The sequence below is a fragment of the Cyprinodon variegatus genome, unplaced genomic scaffold, assembly GCF_000732505.1.
Source record: "Cyprinodon variegatus isolate N-32 unplaced genomic scaffold, C_variegatus-1.0 Scaffold23, whole genome shotgun sequence".
Classification (NCBI taxonomy): Eukaryota; Metazoa; Chordata; class Actinopteri; order Cyprinodontiformes; family Cyprinodontidae; genus Cyprinodon; species Cyprinodon variegatus.
In genome coordinates, this window is record NW_015150476.1 from 2,256,394 (window position 1) to 2,278,603 (window position 22,210).

Consider the following 22,210-nt stretch of genomic DNA (forward strand, 5'->3'; position numbering starts at 1 on the left):
ATTTTACCAGCTTGAAGCAGGGAGTTTCAGGGTAGTTCTGGCTTTAATGTTGCTGTACTATTTGATTGATGGCTCTAGATCAAGAAGTTCAGGTTGATGATGTGAGCAATCTTTTCCAATGGTTCAGATTTCTCTTCCTGAAACAGCATAGAAACAGATCTTAAACAGAGGTCGGTGGAATTTTATCTGGCCTTTTCAGTTGTCCTTGCTGTTTTTACAGAGGCCATCTTTCTGCCATTTCAAAGCTTAAGGACCACTGTGAGATGCTGCATGTCATCACAGCCTCAGCACCAGTTCTGTAAAATGCTGTGACGATGAATGCAGGCAGTGATGCTTAGTTCCCTTAGAAAGTCTCCCATTTGGACCCATTTCATGTTTCTAGTGGTGGTCTTTTAGGAAATTAAGTCTCATGTTCTCTATGTCAGGCTAAGGTAGAGCAGTGTATGCTTTGGTTGTGGCTTCCAGAACTCATTGACCATCTCCTTTATTTGCCCATACTCTCTGAATGAACCACGACTCCCTCAAAAAATCCCAAGAATGAATCCTTATTTTTTGGGTCTCATCTTCCTATAGCATGATCGTATTTATTAATTTTGTCCAAAGATGGTGAAAAATGAAAGTTGTTCAATTCTGAAATGAATTAATCAATTTCAAAGAAAAATACACAACAGGAATATTCCAATAAATAGTTGTAATATGTCCATTCCATGTACATAGAATTCAGATTTTCCTCAATTTTCCATCTTTTATTTTCTTCTTCTTGTTTCGGGAAAATCAGACATGCACGGCAGACCCCCTGTGTTGCCGACCCCTGGCCTGACCCCGTCCACACTCTGAAACACTAAGGTGTGAACTTCTGCCCTACTCCCTGATAATTTTTATGGCCTTCCAGCCTCCCTGTTTATGACTCTACAGCTTGATAAAAGCACGTGGAGAGGTAAGAGACACAAACAAACTTCAAAGAAGCTATGGGAAGAATGTAAGCATTTGTTGTTTAAGTTATTATCCAGCATCAATGCTTATCTATTTAGTCATGACGAATAAGCTTGAGAATGATGAAGAATGGATGCTTTTCAGGCTTTACAAAATGTTTTCAATGCTTTCGGTGGTATTTGATGATATATGATGTTGTCATTGTGCTTCTATGGAAACTAAATTTGAAATAAAGAAGAACAATTACAGTAAGACAACATTTTTTAACATCAGATGTTGTTTTTTTACAGTGTTGAAGAGTTAAGTTGTTTTCTGTGTTTAAACGTGAATATAGAAGTAAAACTATTCCCTCATAATAAATGACCTGTTTTGGTAAAGGCACTTCCATTCACTTCCACTTCACAGAATGGAGCAGTGGTTAAGATCTGTACACCAACTATTATTTTATGATTATTAGTCTGTCAACTCTATTTTCTTATGTTTAAGTTTAAAATGTACAAAAATGTAATAAAATTGTGCTTTTTTGTTGCAATAAAATGTTTCTGATCCATAAACTCAAACAAAGGTAATCTAATTAAATATAATATAAAAATGCAGTTTTCAAATCACTTATTAAATTATGAAATAACTGGTAAGCCATTTGTTTAAGGGAATTCTACTAACCACACAAACAATAGAATACTACCTGATCCATGGAGCAAAGACATTAATTAAACAGACATGTTTGTTAACATGACTGCATAATTTTAAAAAGCAATGCATCAGGAGTGTCATATAACCCAACACACCTAAATCACTGAAAACCTCCATTAACTAAGTTTATAGACATGGAAAAAAATGTTGATGCCCCTTCTTTAATTAAAGAAAAACATAGTTTCAATCTGACAAACGCAATAATGAATCAAATTTAAGTGATAAAGAATAAGAGCAAATCAGACCCTGAATGATTTAAAAAATCAAACTTATGAAACAGGCCTGGACAAAATCGATGATTCCCCTAGAAAAGACCAAACCCATGTGACCAAAGGGACATGATATATTGTTTCCACTAATTAGCATCACTACAATCTTGTTTTCATTTATTGGGCCTATGAATAGGGCTAAAGATGGTAACTTTGCCATTTGGTGACATGGTGTGCACCACATTCAACATGGACCAGAGGAAGCAAAGGAAAGAGTTGTCTCAGGAGATTAGAAAGAAAATTATAGACAAGCATGTTAGAGGTAAAGGCTATAAGATGATTGTGTGACTAGAGTTGCACATATTATTCAGAAACTTAACATGCATGGGCCTTTGCCATCATCCCAGGATTTGGCCGCAAGAGGAAAGATTGATGACAAATCAAAGTGACAGGTAATAGGAATGGTAACAAAAGAGTTCAGTAAAAAAAATTCTAAAGAGATTAAAGGTGAACTTAAAGAGTCACTGCAGACTTTTCAATGATGCACCTGTGGCCAAAACCCAGAACTGCAGAACTCTTCTGTTCATTATCCAAGAGGGTGATGGTACTCAAGGTTACTTTTTTTTTCTTTTTTCACCTTTCCTGGAGTTGCCATTGGTGTCTACCAGATATCCATTCAGGAAAATAGACTACAGGCTTATAAGTGCATCAGCACTGAACTACTGATGTGTCAGTCTGCTCATTAAATTATGTTTTGGTCAAAAAAGGGTCAAATAAAAAGGCTCTTTTGAGATGTTTTTCAGTAAGAATGTACATATTGTCTATTTAAAGCTCAAAGGAACATCAGTGTCAGATCACACCATCTGTTGCTGTTTGAGCCAAAGTGAACATCATTCTTGAAAAGAAATAATAAAAAAGAGACTAGAATTCGTCAAATTACATGCTGAAGAACCACAAAACTTCTGGGAGAATTCCCTATGGACAGATGAGACAAACATTTTACTTTTTAACCAAGCCACATCAGCTATGTTCACACATGTGGAAAAATGAAGCATGTCATGAAAAAGAACTCTGTCCCTACTGTGAGACATGGAGGAGGCTCAGTGATGCTCTGGGGCTGCTTTGTTTCATTTGGTACGGGGTGTACGGAATTGCTGCGGGGTACAATGAAATTTCAAGACTATTAAGGAATTCTAGACAGAAATGTGCTTCCCAGTGTCAGAATGCTTGGTCTCAGATGCAGGTAATGGGTCTTATAACAGAATAATTACCTAAAACACAGCTAAAACACTCAAAAATGGTTAAGAAAAAAACACTGGAATATTAACCTGTGATCTAAATCCTATTGAGCATCTTTTAAGGAAGTAGTGGACCAAATACTTGCTAAGAGGAGCAGAAGTCTCATTGGCAGTTAAAAGAAATGTCTGCTTGCAGTGTTTGCGCAAAGGTTGTGCAAAAAAAAAAAAAAAATCAAAAGATGAAGCACTCATGTAAGAGATGAAATCTGTTACATAAGTGCTTCATTTTTTTTTCATCATTCTTTTGAAGCATAGCTTAAAAGCACTGTCTGACCTCCATTTCTTAATTTTCATATATATTTACATTCATTTTTACTTACTATCAGAGTCAAGTTATTTCTGTGGTCATTGTGTTTTTTTAACAAACAAGGGGAACAATTTAGTTTGTATATTTTTTTACAAAAGAAAAAATTATGTGTTAGAAACTGAAATTTCTATCTACTATTATTAAGGAAGCACCTGTGCTGTGACACTGCTAGGGTTTGTGTAGAAAATGTTTTGCCTCTCCATATCATCAGTGTTCATTTTAACATATGGCATTGATACCAGGAAGTAAAAAATCTCTGCTGTTTGGGTTTAACAAATTAATACTCAAGGATAAGGATGATACAATAAAAAATTATAGCTTTTAATCAACTAGCTGGTTGCAGTCATAATCAGGTTGTTAACTCTATTTTCCATGGATTCCTAATATCTGTAAAAGTATCTTTCCTTTAAACTCCAAAATACATTTGGGAAGGTTTTGTATTTTGCAAGAAAGAATTAAGAAACTTTCCAGTTGCAATTTCAAAGCAACATTTAGTCTAATCACAAATTAATATTATTTTCAGCTTATTATTTCTTGATGATTTGGTGCGTATTCTAAATAAAAAAAACACTTCCTTCTTTAGTTTAATTAAGTCACAGGATCTCCTCCTCTCAGGTTCTGCGGCCCTTGGGTCAGTCGGCCTCTCTGCCCCTTGGTTTCTCCCTATGTGGGAGGCTGCAGTGTTGGCCTGAGAGGCTGGGAAAGTCCTGTGATTTATGGGCCTTTGCAGGCCTGACTGCCTCTCTGATGATGGAACCAGAGGTAACGAGGTTCGCTCTCTCCAATCCACTTTGTGTTTGGCAAATTAAGTTTAATTCTGTTGAGATTTAAGGCCCCTTCACAGCCTCTGCAATATAATTTCCATACTGTGGGTGGATAAAAAGGTAGAGCTTTGTTCCTCTATACCGTCTGTAATACCATTTCAACTTTACAAAAACATAACAGTTCTCTAATTTTATTAAATAAGTAAACCAAGGAGTGATATGGATTAATATTTACCTGGTGAGTCTTTGCCCTGGCCAAGTGTCCTAGGCTGCTGGATCAACAAAAATCTAATACGCAGTAGCAGCAAACATGCATACAGAACACTAGACCAAAGCCCACACTGATGGCTGAATCATTATGAGGCCCATTTCGAAAGGTTATGCACTTGTCCCAGACTACATCAGAGGCCCGGGTGGCTCTAGCATATTAAAACCAGCCAACCTTACATATGAGAAGGGACTCGCACAATGCACACACAGCACTGGCAGCAGGGCAGTAACTCAAGGCCAAAGGAGGAGGGTTATTTTTATCATGGGCAAAGGTGCCAAATCATGTTGGTATGAAGGGGGCTATATAAATGCAAATTGTATCGGTGGGCTATTAGTCCTGGAAAAGGTTTGTATGTAAATGCCCTTATAGGACCAGAGCGGAGCACTCATCCAGGTCAGATTAGCCGGGTTTGTGGCAAATGTGCTGCAAAAAGACATAAGCAAGAAAGAGACAGGGAATGCTATTACCTTATGGTGAATTGTGAAGAACAAGGTGGGAATTCGAGTAAATCAATGGAAAGGTGTTTATCTGCAATGTATTGGATTGGCAGGACAAATGGGTTAAAGTCAGCTTCTTGTGCACATGCAAGGAGTTTTTCCCACTGAAACTGTTTAAGACCATTAAGGGGTTTCTTTTTTTTTTTTGCACAAAACCAGAAGCTTAACTATAGAACAGAAGGTCCAAGTTTGAAATAGGAAGACATTAAAGGGAAAATGTTTAGCTCAAAACTTATAAAATGCTTGCCAAGGCCATCTTTCTGATTTTATCGTGAATATATACTTTATGTTTGTTCATAAATAAAAATGAACCAAACTAGTGGTTTGTCAGGGATCATGATCATAAAAAATAGATGAACCATGGCAAAAAGATTCCCTACTACCCATGTTAATAACAGGATGTGAGCAGAGGAAGAAGATGTTTGCTGATACAATGTCGCCCTCTAGTGATAGGTTAGATTTCTAAGATTCATTTAGAAAACTACATAACGAATTGCTTGGATTCACATAATAATTAAGATTTGAACAAAACCATATATTCATATACAAACACTGGGCCCGGTTACAGCTGTAATATCTATTTTGTAGTCTACTGGAATTTCTTATATATCAAATATTTTTTTATTACAGTTGTATAAGTAAGAAAAATACTAAAGCCAATCACTGCTGCATTATAGGGATTCAAAATTATTCCTCAGATCGAATTTAAAGTGCTTCTTTGTGTTGATCATGTCTCCCCGGTTATCTCTTCCGAAACTTTATATTTCTGCAAACCCAGGTCATCCCGTCCTGTACAGCAAAGAGAAGAGAAGAGACAAACATCCTGATTACGCTGGTATACAGAAACCTGCTTAAAAAAAAACACACCCCTTAAAACTCTTTCACTGTTTGACATCATACAACTACAAATCCCCAAATCCTGGGAATTTAATCTTGAAAGGCACAAAGTAGCAGATCTTTTCAGAAGTCAAACAAAATAAAAGGTTTTCAGTTTGTTTTTCAGAAATGAAACCTGAAATATTTTGATGAAACTCTTCTACAATATGTCCCTATGCATGCCTTGAAGCGTTTTTTTCCCTTTTTTGCAACATAGCTCATGCTCATTCAAACTGCATAAAGAGCATCCTGCTATGCACATTTTAATCATAGCAGACTCTTTTAGATGCTTTCAGACGCTTTTCGGTCAGACAGAATTAGGCCTGGACTTAAAAAACACATGACTATACTTACATGTTTAGGGTTACTGATCTGCTAGAAGTTGAACAGAACTAACAGTATATTTCCCCCTATATTAATCTGTATTTACAGCAATGTATCTTCCTATCAGTTCTTAAATGCTTCACTGTTTCTGCTGAAGTAAATCATCCCCACAGCATCATGCTGCCACCACCATGTTTTAAATCACAATGTTAGTTTCCTCACACATGCATGAAGACTTTTTTGTCTCACCTAACAACAACAACTTCTTCCATGTTTCTTCGTTGTGTTCCCTACAAAATGCTAATCTGATCTCATGTCGTTTTCAACCAGCAAAAGGTTTTCTCAACTGAACTTTTGATCTTTGCAGCTCCTCCAGAATTGCTATCTTTTTGTTCCTCTGCTTAATCCTTTCCTTGCCTAATCTGTCACCTTATTAGTATTTGAAAGTTTGAATTTCTAAACGGCTTTTTCCATTTCAGAGACTTAGACTAAGAGTGCTCCCTGGGTCTTTCAAATGGTCTCTCTAAACACTGGACCTCATTTAATTATAATTAGCTTGTGGTGTTTCAATACTGATTTCATGTGGCTGTGGTTCTTAGTGTTCATGATGCTGTTTGTTTGCTGATGTTCTTTAACAAACCTCTGAGGCCTTTATAGAACATTTGGATTTGTACTGATGTGGTTGTAGGATGCGAAACTGTGAAAAAGTTTACTTGTATAAAGGTTTTTGCTCAGGAATAGGTGATGTACTTTAGCGAGACATCCCCAAATGTTTCTCTAGAAGTTAGAACCAGCATGAAGACGATGTATTGCTGTTTTAGGCAGGACTATAGTCATGGTGTGGAGATTGTCAAAGTAAATAGTAAATATGGGCTAAAGATGTTGATAGTAAGCCTACTGTGACTAATTGCATGTAATTACCAGAGCTCACTTTTTTTTTAATTCTTGTGACGTCAAAGCAACAAATGTCTCTATACTGAATTAAAAAACTAACCACGCAACACAGTTGTTGTTACTCATCAGCAAACTCTACTTTTACCTGTTCTTCCTGCTGTGTTTGCATTTTACACTGTATTTACCTGCACTCCCTCAGCAGTGAGTGCTGAGCAGGCCTGCACCTGCCACATGCGATCCCGGATGGTGTGCAGGTTAAGACTCTCTGCCAACTCTGACGCCGGAGAGGCTGTCATCAAGTCCTGCTTGTTAGCAAACACGAGCAGTGGCACGGCTGCAAGCTTTTCTTCCTCCAGCAACTCTGCAAGTTCCTGGGAATAAAAAAAAACAAACAAACAGATGTTCTTTGGTGATGATATTACCGTTTGCAATAACTGAATCATTAAATAAATTAGCTTTTCTTTGTACTGAAAAAAATGTCTAGTGATTACCAAAACTGAAAATGTGTTGATGTTTTTTTTTTTGTCGGAAATATTTCATAAAATCTTACCAAACTTGTCTCTTCAAACCTTTTCCGGTCTGAGCTGTCAATCACATAGATCTGGAATCCAGTGGCAAAGAAGAAAGATAATATTTTAGGTTGATATTCTAAAGACTTATTTGTAAAGGTTCAGCTTTACTGAGAAGTAGTCTTCAACCTGCTGATGGCCAAAAGCTAAGTTCATCTTTGTAATATAATTTGCACAAAGAATTAAAGTTGCATCATATCCACTCTTAGGGATGATGTTGGTAGCATCATGCTATGGGCTGATTGCGTTCATAATGCACAAAATAAGAAGTAGGACTGCCTATGATTTCATTTTTTAGCAGCACTATGATCACAAACAGGCCCTTATCGTACCTTGGTCCTGATGAAAATTTTAAGGCTATGCTTCCCACAGTCCATATTAACTTAAATTCATGTTGAAACTAGTAATAAAATAGAGCTATACCAGATAGTTTTTATTGGTACGAAAAGTATGGAGTATTGATGTTATTTTTAGAATTGAAATAACATTCCTCACTATGACCTTAAGTTTTGACCATCACTACATATTACTTGATCTTTAAATGGGTAGAAACATGCAGGATGAAATCATAAGACTGAACCTACCAGCACATCCGTGTTCTCAAAATAATTCCTCCAGTACGGACGAATTTTGCGTTGCCCTCCGATGTCCCAAACATTTAATTTAAACCCAGAGGACTGCACACTCTTTATATTGAAGCCCTGTTGAAATGTAACATAGATTTTGCTTAATGCATCCTCTCGCTAAGGGAGGGAGCTGATGTCTGACATGACTGCCAAGCGAATCCGGTAAAGAGTGGATTTGCACAGTTTAAGAAACTATGAGTGCTTCTGTATGTGAGTGTACATCACTGTACTTGTGTGGGGGTGATGTGGCTGATATCTTCAGCTGCCAGTTGTTTCAGCAGGGTGGTCTTGCCAGCGTTGTCCAACCCTAACAGCAGTAAGCGCACCTCACACTCTGGCGGCTGCTTTAGTCTCCGAAGAATAGATAGCAGGCCCTGAATGAGGATCACACAGCACATTAGAAACTGTTAAACCTCCATGTGGCTGCAAGTAATGAGATGACTTAGCAGTGTCTTCTTAACTTTTAATGACCTCAGAAGGCAGTCTGAAGGCGACGCTCAGTCAGCAACTAAATAAGCAGGTCTGGTTGCGGCTCTAGATATGATCCATTAGTGCTTCATACATGGTCAAAGAACGCAATTTAATCTTGTGCTCTAGATTAACTCAGACAGGGAAATATATCCATCTGAGTGGAAGATTTATTACAGTTTGGAATGGCAATTTTAAAGGTTTCTCACCAAACCCTACATCAAAATCCAATATGGCTCCCCTGCATAAAAAACTTAGAGATATTTGAGGTGAAAATCTATAATTCACACATTGAAAGATTTATCTGATACAGCATCAGAGATAATATAAAACACTGAGAAAAATATGAATTTCTTCCTATGCTATTAGCAGTTAGCCATCGTCCTAAATTACATTGACTAGAACTTGAAGCGCATTAAAGTTAGATTAGTTATAGTTAGAATAGGTTTGGTTTGATTTCAATCCAAGTTCTAGCTCTTTCTGAAGGGGCAAATAGAGTACAATTAGACACCAATACTTTCATCTGATCTGGATTGCACAGGGAAATATCAAAATGCACAATGTTGATATGAAGATCATGTTTAAAAATCTTCTCTTTGTGAATGTTTTCCACTAATAACTACATATTCCATTTAACTAATTCCCATTTACCTTATCTACTATAAAGGCATTCCAAGTATTTTTAGGACAGTTCTAGAAGCATGGCTGTAAAAAGCAAAGGATTTAGCTGTTAGCTTTTAAAGTCGTCTATAAATGTAACAGGTTAAAGACGCCCTGCAGTCAGCGAAGATTAGGTAGCTGTTGAAAACAGTGTGCAAGGCTTTGACACAAGCAGAATATTTTAATGTGGTACAAATGCTTTATAGTCCTAATTACTTTAATACAACAAGAAATGCAAAGCACTGATATATTCAGCTGATTTTTGTACACTTTACTAGATATTATTAATGTTGTTTTTATATGTTTTTTTTATCACTTTCTACATTACAGTTTATGCTTTGGGAAATTTATTGGGTTAATTTTCTTTTATTCCTGCTGTTTTGATTTTAGGCAGACAGTTACTTAATTAACTAAGCATTATCATTTAAGTTAATTTAAATGACATCTGAAACCGTTTACTAAACTAGGTACAGTACTTGAACTTAGTGTAGAAATAAAGCTACTAGTGTTTATGACAGCCAATAGAATCAACACCTGTCTCACCAACTTTACTAAGACATATTTATACCTCTGATAAATATAACAGACTAAATCAGCCTATAGTACTTTGAAATATAAGTTAGGCCTCTTGGGTTAAAAATGTCCTTTGCTGCAGATAAGAATGAAGATAACTCACCATACTGTCCACAGGTCCTTCTGTGGCCGTTGCTCGGCCTGAGTGGATTAAGATTTTCCTCACCATGTGTCTCGGCTGAGGGCTGCCAAGGATTTGCCGCAAGGAAAACTGTAACATCAGCAAAAGCAAAAAGATAGAAAATGTTTATGTTTCTGTAATGTTGTTTCTGTGATGATGACGTTCTTGATAAAGAACTTTATAAATGGGTTACATTCATATGTATATACATAAAAAAACAAACCATGTCCAATTTAAATTCATTCCAACACACAGATCTAATCCAACTAATTACAGCAAATTATATCAACTTGTAAAAAAAAAAAAAAAAAAAAAAAAAAATATATATATATATATATATATATATATATATATATATATAATCCGACACAAATGCTTAACATGTGGAAATAGGAAAAAGGAATTTCTATCTATTATGTTCCTGTTTTTATATGGTTTTTCGGTCAGACAGCGCCCCCTACCGTTTGATAGCCGTTTCAGATTTATATCCGTACTGGGGAGTGTATCTCGGTCAAACAACAAAAACATGTCAGAGTGTGACAGAGTGAACCGTTAGCAACGTTCAGTTATCTGCCGTCTCTGCTGCGGGGCGTCTATCCGACTGACTGCTATATGGTTCCCGTCGTGTTCACGACCGATAACCCCGAGAGATGCAGCATAAAGCACTGGGATCCATTGTAGGTCTTCTTTGTACCGGGACCTGTCTGGTGCAGGTAAGCCCGTATTTAGAGCCCACTTTGTCGGCGTAAGCCTCCACTCCAGCCCGCTGCTCTCGGACTGGGCGAAGGCCTCTTTTTTTGTGTGTGTGTCTCCACCACAAAGAAAACTGCAGGTTCGCTTCTCTTTACCGTGGGTGACGTCAGTTTGCCAAAGTTTTTCATTACATTTGAAGTCTTCTTTCAATACCTGGGTTTATTTTATATTCAAACTACAAGTACAATGCTGTTCCAAGGGCAGATTTTGACAGTTCAAATCGAAGGTGTTTAGATTAACGTTAGCCTTTTTAGCTAGCGGATACCCGGCGAATCGACATATTTATTCATAGCCGTTAGCTCGGAACACTGAGTAGGCAAGTTATTCACATAACTTTCCAATTTATCTATTTAAAAAAAAAAAAAACTTGGTCCGCGCAGAGTTATAAGAAAATTGTCTCTTTACAAAACTGAAGTGCTTTAGTATATTTTTAAATATTAAAACCTGAGTTTGACAGTAGAGGAATGTGGAATTCTCAGATTATTTATTTTCTACCACTATTATGTGTTAATAACGATATTCAGTTGGAGGATAATAACTCATAGTTTGTATATTTGATGCTACATTGTTTATGATACGTTTTAGTTAGTGCTTTTACTTAGTAGTTTGCTAACGTGTTGTATACAAAGCAGAAAAGTACATTTAAAAGCTGCATATATATGAAATGTTCAAATATATAGAAAGTGACATTGAAGTGACAGTGAGAAAGGGCAAGCTGCCCTAGCTTTGCATTTGTTTACTTTTGCACTTGAGTGTTTCCTGTTCTTCTATGTTTACCTCTCTTTCTAAAGGGAAAGGAGTTCTGTTCGGGGGTAAATAATGAACAGTACCGCTGTGAGATGGGCTACTGCTGTGGAGAAACAGAGTGCTGCACTTACTACTACGAACTATGGTGTAAGTACAGCTGGAAAGCCTGTGGTATTATACGTGGTTGCCAAATAGAATAAATGAGAAAAAGAAATTTCCTTTTACCCCTTGTTGGCTTCCTCTTCACATACTATATAGACCCTGTATTCGTGGGAGTCAGACAAAGTTAACAAGATTTGTTTTCAGTTTTTATTATGAAGGAGTTTGATTTTTTTTTTTTTTTTCTTGTTAGGTCTGTACAAGCATGGAAAATATCTATTTATTTGCAGACCTCACTGCTATTTATATTTTTTCCTTTTGTACCTCAATACTGTATTCATTCTTCCATCCATGGGCAGTTCTAGACGGGGGCCAACAGGGGCCGGTGCCCCTGTGGTAACAGTCCTGGCCGCTTCTAAAGACGTAATACTAAATAAATGTCTATTTACAATATGCACTGTCACAGAAAACCACTGAGTATACCTTGAAACAATTGATCTTTTTTTACAGTTAATTAAGATCTTAATTATAATATAAAATGCTATTTGTTCCTCTTATTTTCTCTCATAGGCTCAAGTGTTTATCTGCTAAATATTAGGTCTCCATGGTTGCTAATGGCTCTTTAGCTCACTTAAAAAGTCAAACTATGGATTAGGGCTGAAACAATTAATCAGATTAATTGATTATTGAACTAATCGGCAACCAATTAAGTAATCAATTAATCGTTAACTGGAGTATAGAGACTCTTATACATGCCTTTAGCTGATAGAGCAACCCACTTAGAGCAGTAATGATATCCAAATTGTAAAAAAATAAATAAACATTTTGCATTTAAGATATAAAAAAAAACATTTTTGTCTGTCAATATGCTCTATCCAGAACTCCTCTAGAGGAAACGTTTTAGTTTCACCTGTTTTAATCTCATAAAAAATCTTCTTTAAGGAACCTTTGCATGTCCAATCAATTAATCAAAAAAAAAATAATCGAGAGATTACTCGATTTGCTCAATAATAATTAGTTACAGCCCTACAATGAACTATTGCCTTGTTTTTTTGTTTTTTTTTTGTTGGCCCCACCTTGCCCTCCCGGTAAATTTGGTCCATCCATCCATCCATCCAACCATCCATCCATACATCCATCCATACATACATATATATATATATATATATATATATATATATATATATATGTATTTCATTCATCCATCCCTTACTCTAGAAGCATCTTTAAGCATACTGATTGAATTTCCTCCAAGTTTAACAACATTAAACCTAATCTCTAATATTTGACATAACATTCTAACTCTTTTAACTATATAGGTATAGAATTAAAAGGTAGAAAAAAATGTATGACTTTCCATTTTCGCTTTCTTATGTTACTTAAAAGTTAATATTCTAAATGATTTTAGTGCCTTTTCTTTCATTTCCTCTAGCAAGATTTAAGAGTTTTCCTTTCTCCTCATTAGTTGTTTATAGCCTTTGAGAAAAATACTTTAATAACCAACACAGTGCCATACAGCAATGATGCAAAGATTAAACTGAGGCTGTTCCCTCCCACAGGGTTCTGGTTGGTATGGACACTTATCATAATGCTCAGTTGTTGCTGTGCCTATCGACACCGGAGAGTTAAAATGCGTCTGCAACAGGAACAGCGACAACGTGAGATCAGCCTAATGGCCTATCAAGGTGCTTCAACCTCCTTCATAACCCCTCCGCCTCTCAGTTTAAGTAAGTAATCTTAGAATTGCCTTGCATAGGAATATTGTACACCACTCAGGCTTTTCCCAATTTAGTCATGATACAACTGCAATTTTTTTATTTTATTAAGAAATTGTGTGGCAAACCAATACAAAGTACTGCATGGTTGCAAAGAGGAAGGACATAAGTACTTAGTTTCTAGTCGGCTTTCTTAAAATAAATGTCAAAAAAGTGTATTAGTACTCAATACTTTTTACTGTTGTAACCCTAAATAAAATCCAGTACAACCAGTTTCTTATGGATGTGTCTTCACTCATTCTGTACATAAAGTCAATGTTTTTGTAGTTTAACCTCTTTGCAATTACAACTATTCTGTTGAATATAACCCAACCTATGGAAGAAGAAAGCAAACGGTGTTACAAAGACAAAAAAAACCCTCAGAAAACACATCAGACAGGACTCGGATAAGGATGTAAAGTTTAAAGCAGCATTTATTTTGTATCCTTGCGCTAACCTGTTTATTTAGCAGAGCTCAGATTCATTGTAACTATGGAGGAGCTGCAGAGATCTACAGCGCAGGGAATGTAGATTGACTAATAGTAAATTGTAAGAAAGAAGCAATTGAAAGAAAGACGTATAACTCCTGTTTAATGTTTCCCACAATTCTTCAAGGGAAATTAGTAAACTGGTTAAATGTGACAAACTAAAAGAGTCACAAAATATCTTACCCTTTTGCCTTTTATGGCCCAACTTTGTATATTGAATGTAATTTGCCTAATATTAATGTTTTAATGTTTATAGCTATTGAGTCCTTTACCTAATAAGATATGATTCTTTCCCATTTACCTTTTTTCTTAATAAATAAAGCCATAACTTCACAATTGTCCTGATATTGTCCTTATTGGCTGAAATCTTTTGTATCTTAAAGTTGAAATGGAAGCAGTAAGAGTCAGCAGCAGAGCTGTCCCCTTAATGTCATTGGTTACTCTAAGCCAACCAGGAAAAGGATATCATGTCCATTAATATCTCAAATGGCAGTGGGTCAAGCTGCACATTAGTTGGTGTCTAAAGCCCACAGCCAGCATGCTTGACTTTGAGTCAAGAATTAGAACACAACTCCCAACTGCATGCATATGTAGACAGTGACTCACAAAGACACTATGACAACATCTAGTCTTGTAGGCTGTCCTTGCAGATGTCTAGAAATAATGGAAACAAAGCCATCTTTGCAAGAAAACAAATAATAATAGTAGTAACAGTTTCAGCGTGAGATGTGGGCCATTATAAGATTGTGTTCTTTTTGTAACAAACAAAACCAACCAAATAGTTTGCAGCACTTAGATGAAAATCCCTTTTCCTCCACAAAATAATTTAATTAAAACACTCATGTTGTCGCTGTGGTAATAAGTCCTTATTGGGCTGTTTCTTGCACTGTAATCTTTGCATCTCCTTACAAACATGTCAAGACAGCAATTTTCTGTAAGTGATAAGTGGCGCTGTCTAAGCCATGCCTCAGACTTTTCCCATTGCCTTGCTAGCTGAGCTGTTTTAAACAGCAATCTCTTTTAAGTTTTTTTTTTTTTTTTCCCCCAAGTGTGGCGAAATTCTCATGGATCAGTGTCTTTGGTCGTCATAAACAGCTCGGTGACGGACTGTCCTCTGATGGGGGCGGGGCGAGTGTAACTTTATGCTGCACACAACCTGATGGACTGCACTTTGCAGCACTGGAGAAAAACTAATTTTACAATGGAAAATTTGTAACCGTTACTTATTTACAACCAGCTAAAACCTTTAACTCACTCTCAACGTAGGTAAGGTGAAAAATGTTAGGGCTGCTGGGGTTTTTAGACTTTCAATCTTTTAGAATGCTTTATAATGATTAAAGTAGTTCCAGAGGTTTATAAAAGGTAGATGTTTTTCTTTTTGTTTGTTAGCATGAAAATGATATGACTTGATACATTAAATCAAACGAGTTATTCCTGTTAGTATCTCTCAGCTTGGAACCCTGGGGGTTTATCTTTAACTAAGATAACCCACCAGAAAAGGAGCAGTCTATACAGCTACTCGGTGAAGAAATCATGCAGACTGTCATTTTTTTTACTTTTCTTGAAACAGTTTTTACCTTCCTATTGACTCAACAGAATGATCACCTCTTTACCCTTTTAAAATATTTTTACCAGTTGCTAGTTTGGGGTTATAATAGACCTGACCCCTAAGATGAGCTAAAAATGCTCTGCGGCTAGCCCAGTCTCTGTTATTCAGTGCACTGATGAATGACAGCTTGGAACAACCTGTAGTTATAAAAACCTAACTTCTGGCAGCTTTCAGTCAGATCGTTATTCATGTTCCAGTTGGATGTTGTCATTTCTGCTCTGGTTCTGGCTGGCATTGTTATTCAAAACATGATTGTGAAAGCCTCAATGTTCTCCACACTGCCTGTTTTATACGTAATGGCAAAATGCTGGTGATGCGGATTTCAGAAGTAAAAAGATGATAGTGATTTGTTTTCTTAATACTCCTAATAATGGTAGGTTTTATTGCTCCTTAATTTTCAGTTCAATAATTGGACAGCTGGGTCAGATATACTGATATATGGAATTTTTCTTATTACATATCAATTTAATGGACGAAATCTAACAGCTTGTTTTATGGTCCTTAGGGTTTTGGAATGACTGCAAGCTTCCCGACTATGAAGAGGTTGTAGGGCACCCCCCAACCCCGCCCCCGCCGTACTCTGAAAACCCCCCTGAGTCGACTCCAGCGATCCCTCCACAAATAACCCAGCCAGTTTCTGTCTCTCTGCCACAAATGCTGCCCGACGCAGAGCCAGCAGCGGACTGTCAGGCATCAAGCGTCTCGTCAGACGAGGGGGCAATGTCACAACCTGTCCAATCACTGTGTCGGGAAGAGGAGGATGTGGATGTTCTGCTTCTGGGGGCTGCGGCAGACGAGGAAGATGAGGAGCTTGTAACTCGACGCCGGCATGTAACTGGCGACTCAGGGATCGAGGTTTGCGTTTGCCAGCTGGACGTCGACGAGGGCTCGGGGCTCGAGGAAGAAAGCGACGAGGAGAACCGGATGTGCAGAAGCAACGGCGGGGAGTGCTGCTCTGGACGTCCTCAGGAGACCTTCAGACAGAAGGAGTGCACCCCGGAGCTGCCCAGCCAGGCCCCCAACACCAGCACTGGAGACCACCTGGTGTGATCCACAGCATAAATAACCAGCAAACCGATGCAGCTTCCAGCTTCACGCAGGGTGATAACGTTTGCCATTATCATTGGCACGGGGAATGTTTAAGCTTTATTCCCCTGGACTGACATTAACAAAACGATGATGATGACTAATCAGTTTGGGTTCTGGTTTAGGACAGATTTAGTAAGAATGTGAGGAACATCTAGCTCTTTTTTCACTACTTTTCACAGTGGGGAATCCAACAAACATTTTTGCTGCTTTGTTGGGTATATTTTTACCTTCCATCCAGAGTGAAAACATCACAGAATATGAAGAGAAAGAAAGCGGTTGCTTTGGACTGAAAGTAGAAGAGGCAGTTTCACCCTTCCCTCTCATACAGCGCTGCTTTGCGGTTTTTGTTTCTGTCCCACATCCTCGTAGATCAGAACATTTCTGCCCTATCCTCCCAACTGAGATATAACCTCTGGATTGACGGCTGTCCAGAACACGGTAAACAACATCTCTCGGGCAGCCGTCGTGACTGAAATGAGGGAAGAACAAACGTCTTTAACAGTCATTTTGAAATTAGAACCAGATCTTTTTTCTTTTTCTTTGTTTTTCCCAAAGCTTAATGCGTTTAAGTACTGAGGGCTCGCTGTGAAATCTAGGCCACAGCTGCGCAGTGATGTCATCTCTAAGGTCATGGACGCCATTGGTTGGGAGGGGGGGCTGAACACTTGAGCAGAGAAGACATCCCTCTTGTGTTTTAAATGTCATCCTGATCTCTTCTTTTGTTTGAATTTCATGTTGTCACCAGAGCTTGGTGGTTTCTAATTAGACGGGTGAAGAGGATCCTTAGCATTTACTAACATGGGGAAGTTCTTTTCCAATAAAAACCTTGCGGGGAGCTTTATGTTACCATTCAATTTAACTTGTTATCTTGGAGGGAATTGTATCATCCAGTATAGGGATGTTTTTGGTCATTGTTGAAGGATGTAGTAGCTCTTTGCTTTCCCATCACATAACCAGCTCTGCTTCAGTAAAAGCTACAGGTGTCGGACATTCATTCAGGCAAACCTCCTCGCTGTGGCAGTGGGTGTGTGGGGCACTAAATAAATGGATGCTTTTGAGATCATTGAAGTGGACTAACAATTAAAAGCACTGATTTTGTTCCTTTTTTCTATTTTTATGCACGAGGCGTGTCTTGGTGTTTCATATTTGAGTGATTTCACATTTTCCGTCATTTTCAATACTTTCTTCGGTCATCATTTATTGGTGATCTCTGCCTGAAGCGGTGAATAAAATTAAATTACACTTTTTTTCGGTAAATAAAAAAAAATGGGTTGATTCATCTTTGGATGTCTTGATGTAGTTTTTATTGATAACTGGTAACTAGGCAGCTGGTGCCGTTGTGGGTGTGTGTTTTTTCGATAGCTGTTGTCGGTGTGAGGGATTTGTGGTGGCATTTTTCCACTGGCAGTATAGGGCCAGTAGATTAGCAAGTCGAGATGGTTGCATCCTCTGCTCGGCAGTTGATTTAGTTTTGGCTCGCCCACAGAAATGCTTGCAATGAACTGCATGTTCCACACCAATGCATGTGGCTTGTTTCCTAAACTGTTGTTTGCATGCTTAGAAAATGAACTAACCAGTGAGAGATGGGTAGGCAGCAGGAGAGTGAGGCTCCTGCACAGAAAACTAAAGCTTGTTAAGAATGATCAAGCTTTTTCTGCTGCAATTGTATGAAGACTGCAGTCCTGACTACATAAGCACATGCACACACTGGCTTCTTGGTAATATCAGCCTCTGAAATATTCCATGTAGGCATGGCCCAGCATGTACAAAAAACCTGTTAGAATTCCTGTTTAAATGCTATTTTAATTTGGATTCCTATTAAGAACCAATAAGTAATAAATGTCACAGGGGAAAAAGAGGTGTGCAGCAGCAGGCTGGGAACAGTAGCACTGTATTACACTGAGCCTCAAGAAGCTGCTGAAAACTTCCATCAAATCTCCTTCAAGTATCTTGATGCCTGTAATTTGTTCATGCCTACTGGTGTATTTTAAAATGGGGTTATTGCCTGAATCAGATGACAGCAGTCCGACTTTGTGCAAGAAGTATACAGGCATGGGGGAATGCATACCAACAGTTCAGTCCTGTCTAAACAGGAAGGCCTGCTCCACACCAGAACCTGTATATTCGTACTTAAAGTGCACATTATAGTGAAATGTCTGGGCTTGTGCAGATCAAAATGAAAGTGTTTCCTCTCCCACCAGCCTGCAGCAGCTTTCTTCAGGCTGTGGTTCAGTTTGAACACTGCTGTGGCTAGAGAATGTAGCGACACACAGCGACTGCACAGAACGTGTCGGGACAGAACGATCCACGTTTACACAGGAGATCAAAACTTTACCCGTCAAGGTGCGATTGTGATGCATCACTCAGCAGGTGCTTGAACACGAAGCCATTCTAACACGACGGTGACCTTTTCAGAGGTGCGGTGTCAATGTAAGCATGGCTGCAGACCTTTAGGCAAATTAGATAACGTTTGTTTGTTTTTGTTGTTTTCTTTTGGTGTTTTTTTTACAGCAAACCTTAAACATCCTTGTTGCATTTCTATAGGGCAGATGTCTTGATTTGAGTTCCAAAATAATATATAACATCTGTGTGTGAAAACAAGTGTAATACTGCCTTATTAGAGTAGATATAAAGTGTTTTTTTTTTTTTTCACAAGTTGTAATATTTGTGAAAGCATGGTTGTCTTAGAGAGCAGAGGAGCACTGTTGTGTCAGTAGAAGGTAGTGTTTAATCTCATCCTTGAAATATTGGCTGGCTCTCTGCATAGAGGATGTGGTATATAAACATTGAAAAACCACTGAGATGAGGTGGTTTTGTTGCTGAGAAGTGGTTGTTGAGTTAAAGATACTCTTATCTAGTTAGCTGTGGCACTGATGAAATGTGTTCAGACCAGATTTTTCAGTTTATGCTCTTGTTTTTGTTCGTTTCTGTGTGTGTATGTATTTGAAAGCAGTTGGTTTGTTCTATCAGACTCAGAAGCATGATAAAAATCAAGGTTGCGCTGTTACTGTTAGTATGTGGGTGGGAGGGGATCGTTGCTCTCAGTGCCTTGAAAAATATTCACGCCCCTTTGAAAGTTTTCCACATTCTGTTTTTGAACAACCACAAATTTCGTTGTATTTTATAAATTGGGGTTTAATGTAAGAGACCAACACAAAATAGTGCTTTTTTAAAAAAGATTTACACTAATAATGTTGATAATGTTGCTGCTTTTACACCAGCAGTTCCTGAGGTGTAGGTTTCTAAACCAATTTGCACATCTAGAGAATATACGTTTGCAAAAAACAGCCATGCACTGTCAGATTGGATGGAATCCATTTGTTAACATAAAATTTCCAAGCTTTTTGTTTTTGGGTCTTGTTTTTCCTTATAAACTGGGCCACATCGAATATGTGTATATATAAACCATTCCATTAAAGCTCCTGCTTTTGGTTTAGTGTTTTCTGCTAGACTGTTTTTCTTTCTCCAGCCTCAAAGAGGTGTTCTTTTGACCTGTGAGGGTTTTCTTCTTGACACTTTTCAACATACAGTCAGGAACCCCAATCAAACATCTGAGCCCTAACAAAGCAGCTGTATGTATAGTGAAATACTCTGTCGAGTAATTATGTGACTAAAGAAAGTGACTGGTTGCACTTGGGGTGTTAGAATATAGAGATGTGATGCAGTTTTGTAAACAAAACAATCTTTGAAGACCCCTTCTTTCCACGTCAGCAATGCGCTGCTTTGTGTTGGTCTACGCCACAGTCTATATAAATACCTCAAAGTTTATGGTTAAAATGTGACAAAATTTGGAAAGTTTCCAAAGATATGGATACAAGGCATGGTGCGTATGTACATATTTAATAAGAGCAGGGGAGGGCAGTGAGAAATGAGGTTAGGTTAGGGGTTCTTTTATATCTCCTTTCTTGGTTTTCATATATTTCCTGAGACTAAGGGCTAAATATTGGTAACGCGTTGTCTGCAGACATCCATGTTCTTCACTGAAGGATTGTGTTCTTCTCTTTTGAAACCACCATCACAGTGATCCACTATCTGAAACGTAGAGACGTGTAAAGTGAACTTTGGGTGTTCCCTGATGCGGTAGAGCTCATATTTATATATTAGCTGATTGTGTATTAACATGTTTGTTCTGCTTTAGGCTTTATCCTTGCCTTGTTGTCAGAGGTGCGTGATGATGACCTCATACCACATGTATGCTCAGTGAAAACATACATTACTGTCTGCTTGTGTGGATGTGTCCTTCATAAGAAACAGGCCACATCCATCCATATAGATCTGCTAAAGCCCTTCTACATTTCCACACTTTAAACGCTCCAAGCTAGAAGTTGTTTTTTTGTTCACTCTCAGGGTTATAATTGAGGAAAATAGGAGCTAGAGTAGATTTCTAACCCTCCGTCTCTTAAAAAGCCAAAGGAAACGCTTCAAGATCGTCCCGTTCAATATCCCCTCCCCTACATCACGCATCTCTGTAAACTTTACTCAACTAGGCTATGCAAACATAAACTTACTGTTATATGCTGCGACTCCCTTTCTGTCAGTTGTCTGTGGGCACCAGTACAAGCAATATTAACTGTCAGTACTGATGGCACTTCGCTGTACTGTAATCAATGAATTTGTATGTATTTCTTTGGAAAAAGAGTTTAAAAATATGTACTTGTAATGCTACTTTAATGACATAACTCTGTATGCTTGTGTCTGCTGAGGGGCTTGAGTTCAACTGTTTTAGCTCACATGCCTCCTTTTGTTTTTGCTGTTTGTTATATCTGTCGCCCTAAATCAACAGTACTTTCCACTCCTGACTCATGGACGATGAACCACATGTTGAAGCTGTGCACTCAGAGAAACGTTGATTATTTTTTCTTGCTGCTCACATTTTTAAATGCGGCTTTCTTCTCGTTTTCAACCCTTGTGGAATTTCAGAGAATATTTAACCGTTGCCTTTAATCCTCTTAATACAGCACCATGAGTTTTATATAATATACACATGAAAGACCTCAACGTGGAACACAGTTGGGTTACAGTAAACCAGCACATTTTAGGCTGAATTCCTCGACATTTAACCTAAAGAATTATTTTTTTTTTGGCATCTGTAATCTGTATATTTTAATTTTCTTCCCATATATCATACACAATGTTTGTTTTTTGCCAAAAATGAGAAACGTGTAAATCTGAAAGGGAAGCAGCCATTTACAGAAACTCAACTCTTTCTACTTTTGTTATTCTGGTACATTTAAAGAAGCCAAATTGAGTAAAGTGAAATACAAGAAAGAAAAAAAACAGCACTGACTAACGAATGAAAATGCTTCGGTTTTGGTAACAAGTCTACTGCGTACTGTCCGGGTCATCGTTTGTATTTTATTTTTGTAATAAAACAAACATTGGCGCTCTGTTCCTCGACTTTTATTTCCATACTTCAACCTTAGATCATCTTTTATGGTAAACTTTCTTAACATTTTAACTCAAAGTTTGTGTGATGAACTAAAACTTGTGATGGGGACATGTAGAGGAAAGTCTGGTCGGTTTTAATATCTGATTTTATAACCTACGCAGCAGCTAAACTGCAGACCAGTCCCTTTGTTTAAAGCAGG

The 22,210-nt window shown here is 37.8% G+C and overlaps 2 protein-coding genes across 2 annotated transcripts; one reads left to right on the forward strand and one right to left on the reverse strand.

Moving 5' to 3' along the window:
* Positions 1-5,626: 5,626 nt before the first annotated feature.
* Positions 5,627-10,639, reverse strand: LOC107095870 (ADP-ribosylation factor-like protein 3). The gene is made up of 7 exons (XM_015392235.1): positions 10,545-10,639; positions 10,066-10,173; positions 8,492-8,635; positions 8,220-8,336; positions 7,617-7,667; positions 7,252-7,437; positions 5,627-5,761 (listed from the first exon to the last, which is right to left on the reverse strand). The coding sequence occupies exons 2-7, from the start codon at positions 10,129-10,131 to the stop codon at positions 5,714-5,716; spliced, it is 612 nt and encodes a 203-aa protein (XP_015247721.1). The 5' UTR covers positions 10,132-10,173; positions 10,545-10,639; the 3' UTR covers positions 5,627-5,713.
* LOC107095863 (WW domain-binding protein 1-like) lies at positions 10,568-22,011 on the forward strand. Its single transcript, XM_015392222.1, has 4 exons — positions 10,568-10,796; positions 11,628-11,730; positions 13,242-13,409; positions 16,039-22,011. The coding sequence occupies exons 1-4, from the start codon at positions 10,734-10,736 to the stop codon at positions 16,581-16,583; spliced, it is 879 nt and encodes a 292-aa protein (XP_015247708.1). The 5' UTR covers positions 10,568-10,733; the 3' UTR covers positions 16,584-22,011.
* The last annotated feature ends 199 nt before the right edge of the window (positions 22,012-22,210 follow it).

Excerpts from the sequence above, each read along its gene's own strand:
- LOC107095863 (XM_015392222.1), top strand. The coding sequence starts at position 10,734 with ATGCAGCATAAAGCACTGGGATCCATTGTAGGTCTTCTTTGTACCGGG. Across the intron at positions 10,797-11,627 it reads CCGGGACCTGTCTGGTGCAG|GGAAAGGAGTTCTGTTCGGG; the intron begins GTAAGCCCGTAT and ends CTCTTTCTAAAG. Across the intron at positions 13,410-16,038 it reads CCCTCCGCCTCTCAGTTTAA|GGTTTTGGAATGACTGCAAG; the intron begins GTAAGTAATCTT and ends TATGGTCCTTAG.
- LOC107095870 (XM_015392235.1), bottom strand. The coding sequence starts at position 10,131 with ATGGTGAGGAAAATCTTAATCCACTCAGGCCGAGCAACGGCCACAGAA. Across the intron at positions 8,337-8,491 it reads GCCACATCACCCCCACACAA|GGCTTCAATATAAAGAGTGT; the intron begins GTACAGTGATGT and ends ACATTTCAACAG. Across the intron at positions 7,668-8,219 it reads TTGAGAACACGGATGTGCTG|ATCTATGTGATTGACAGCTC; the intron begins GTAGGTTCAGTC and ends ACTGGATTCCAG.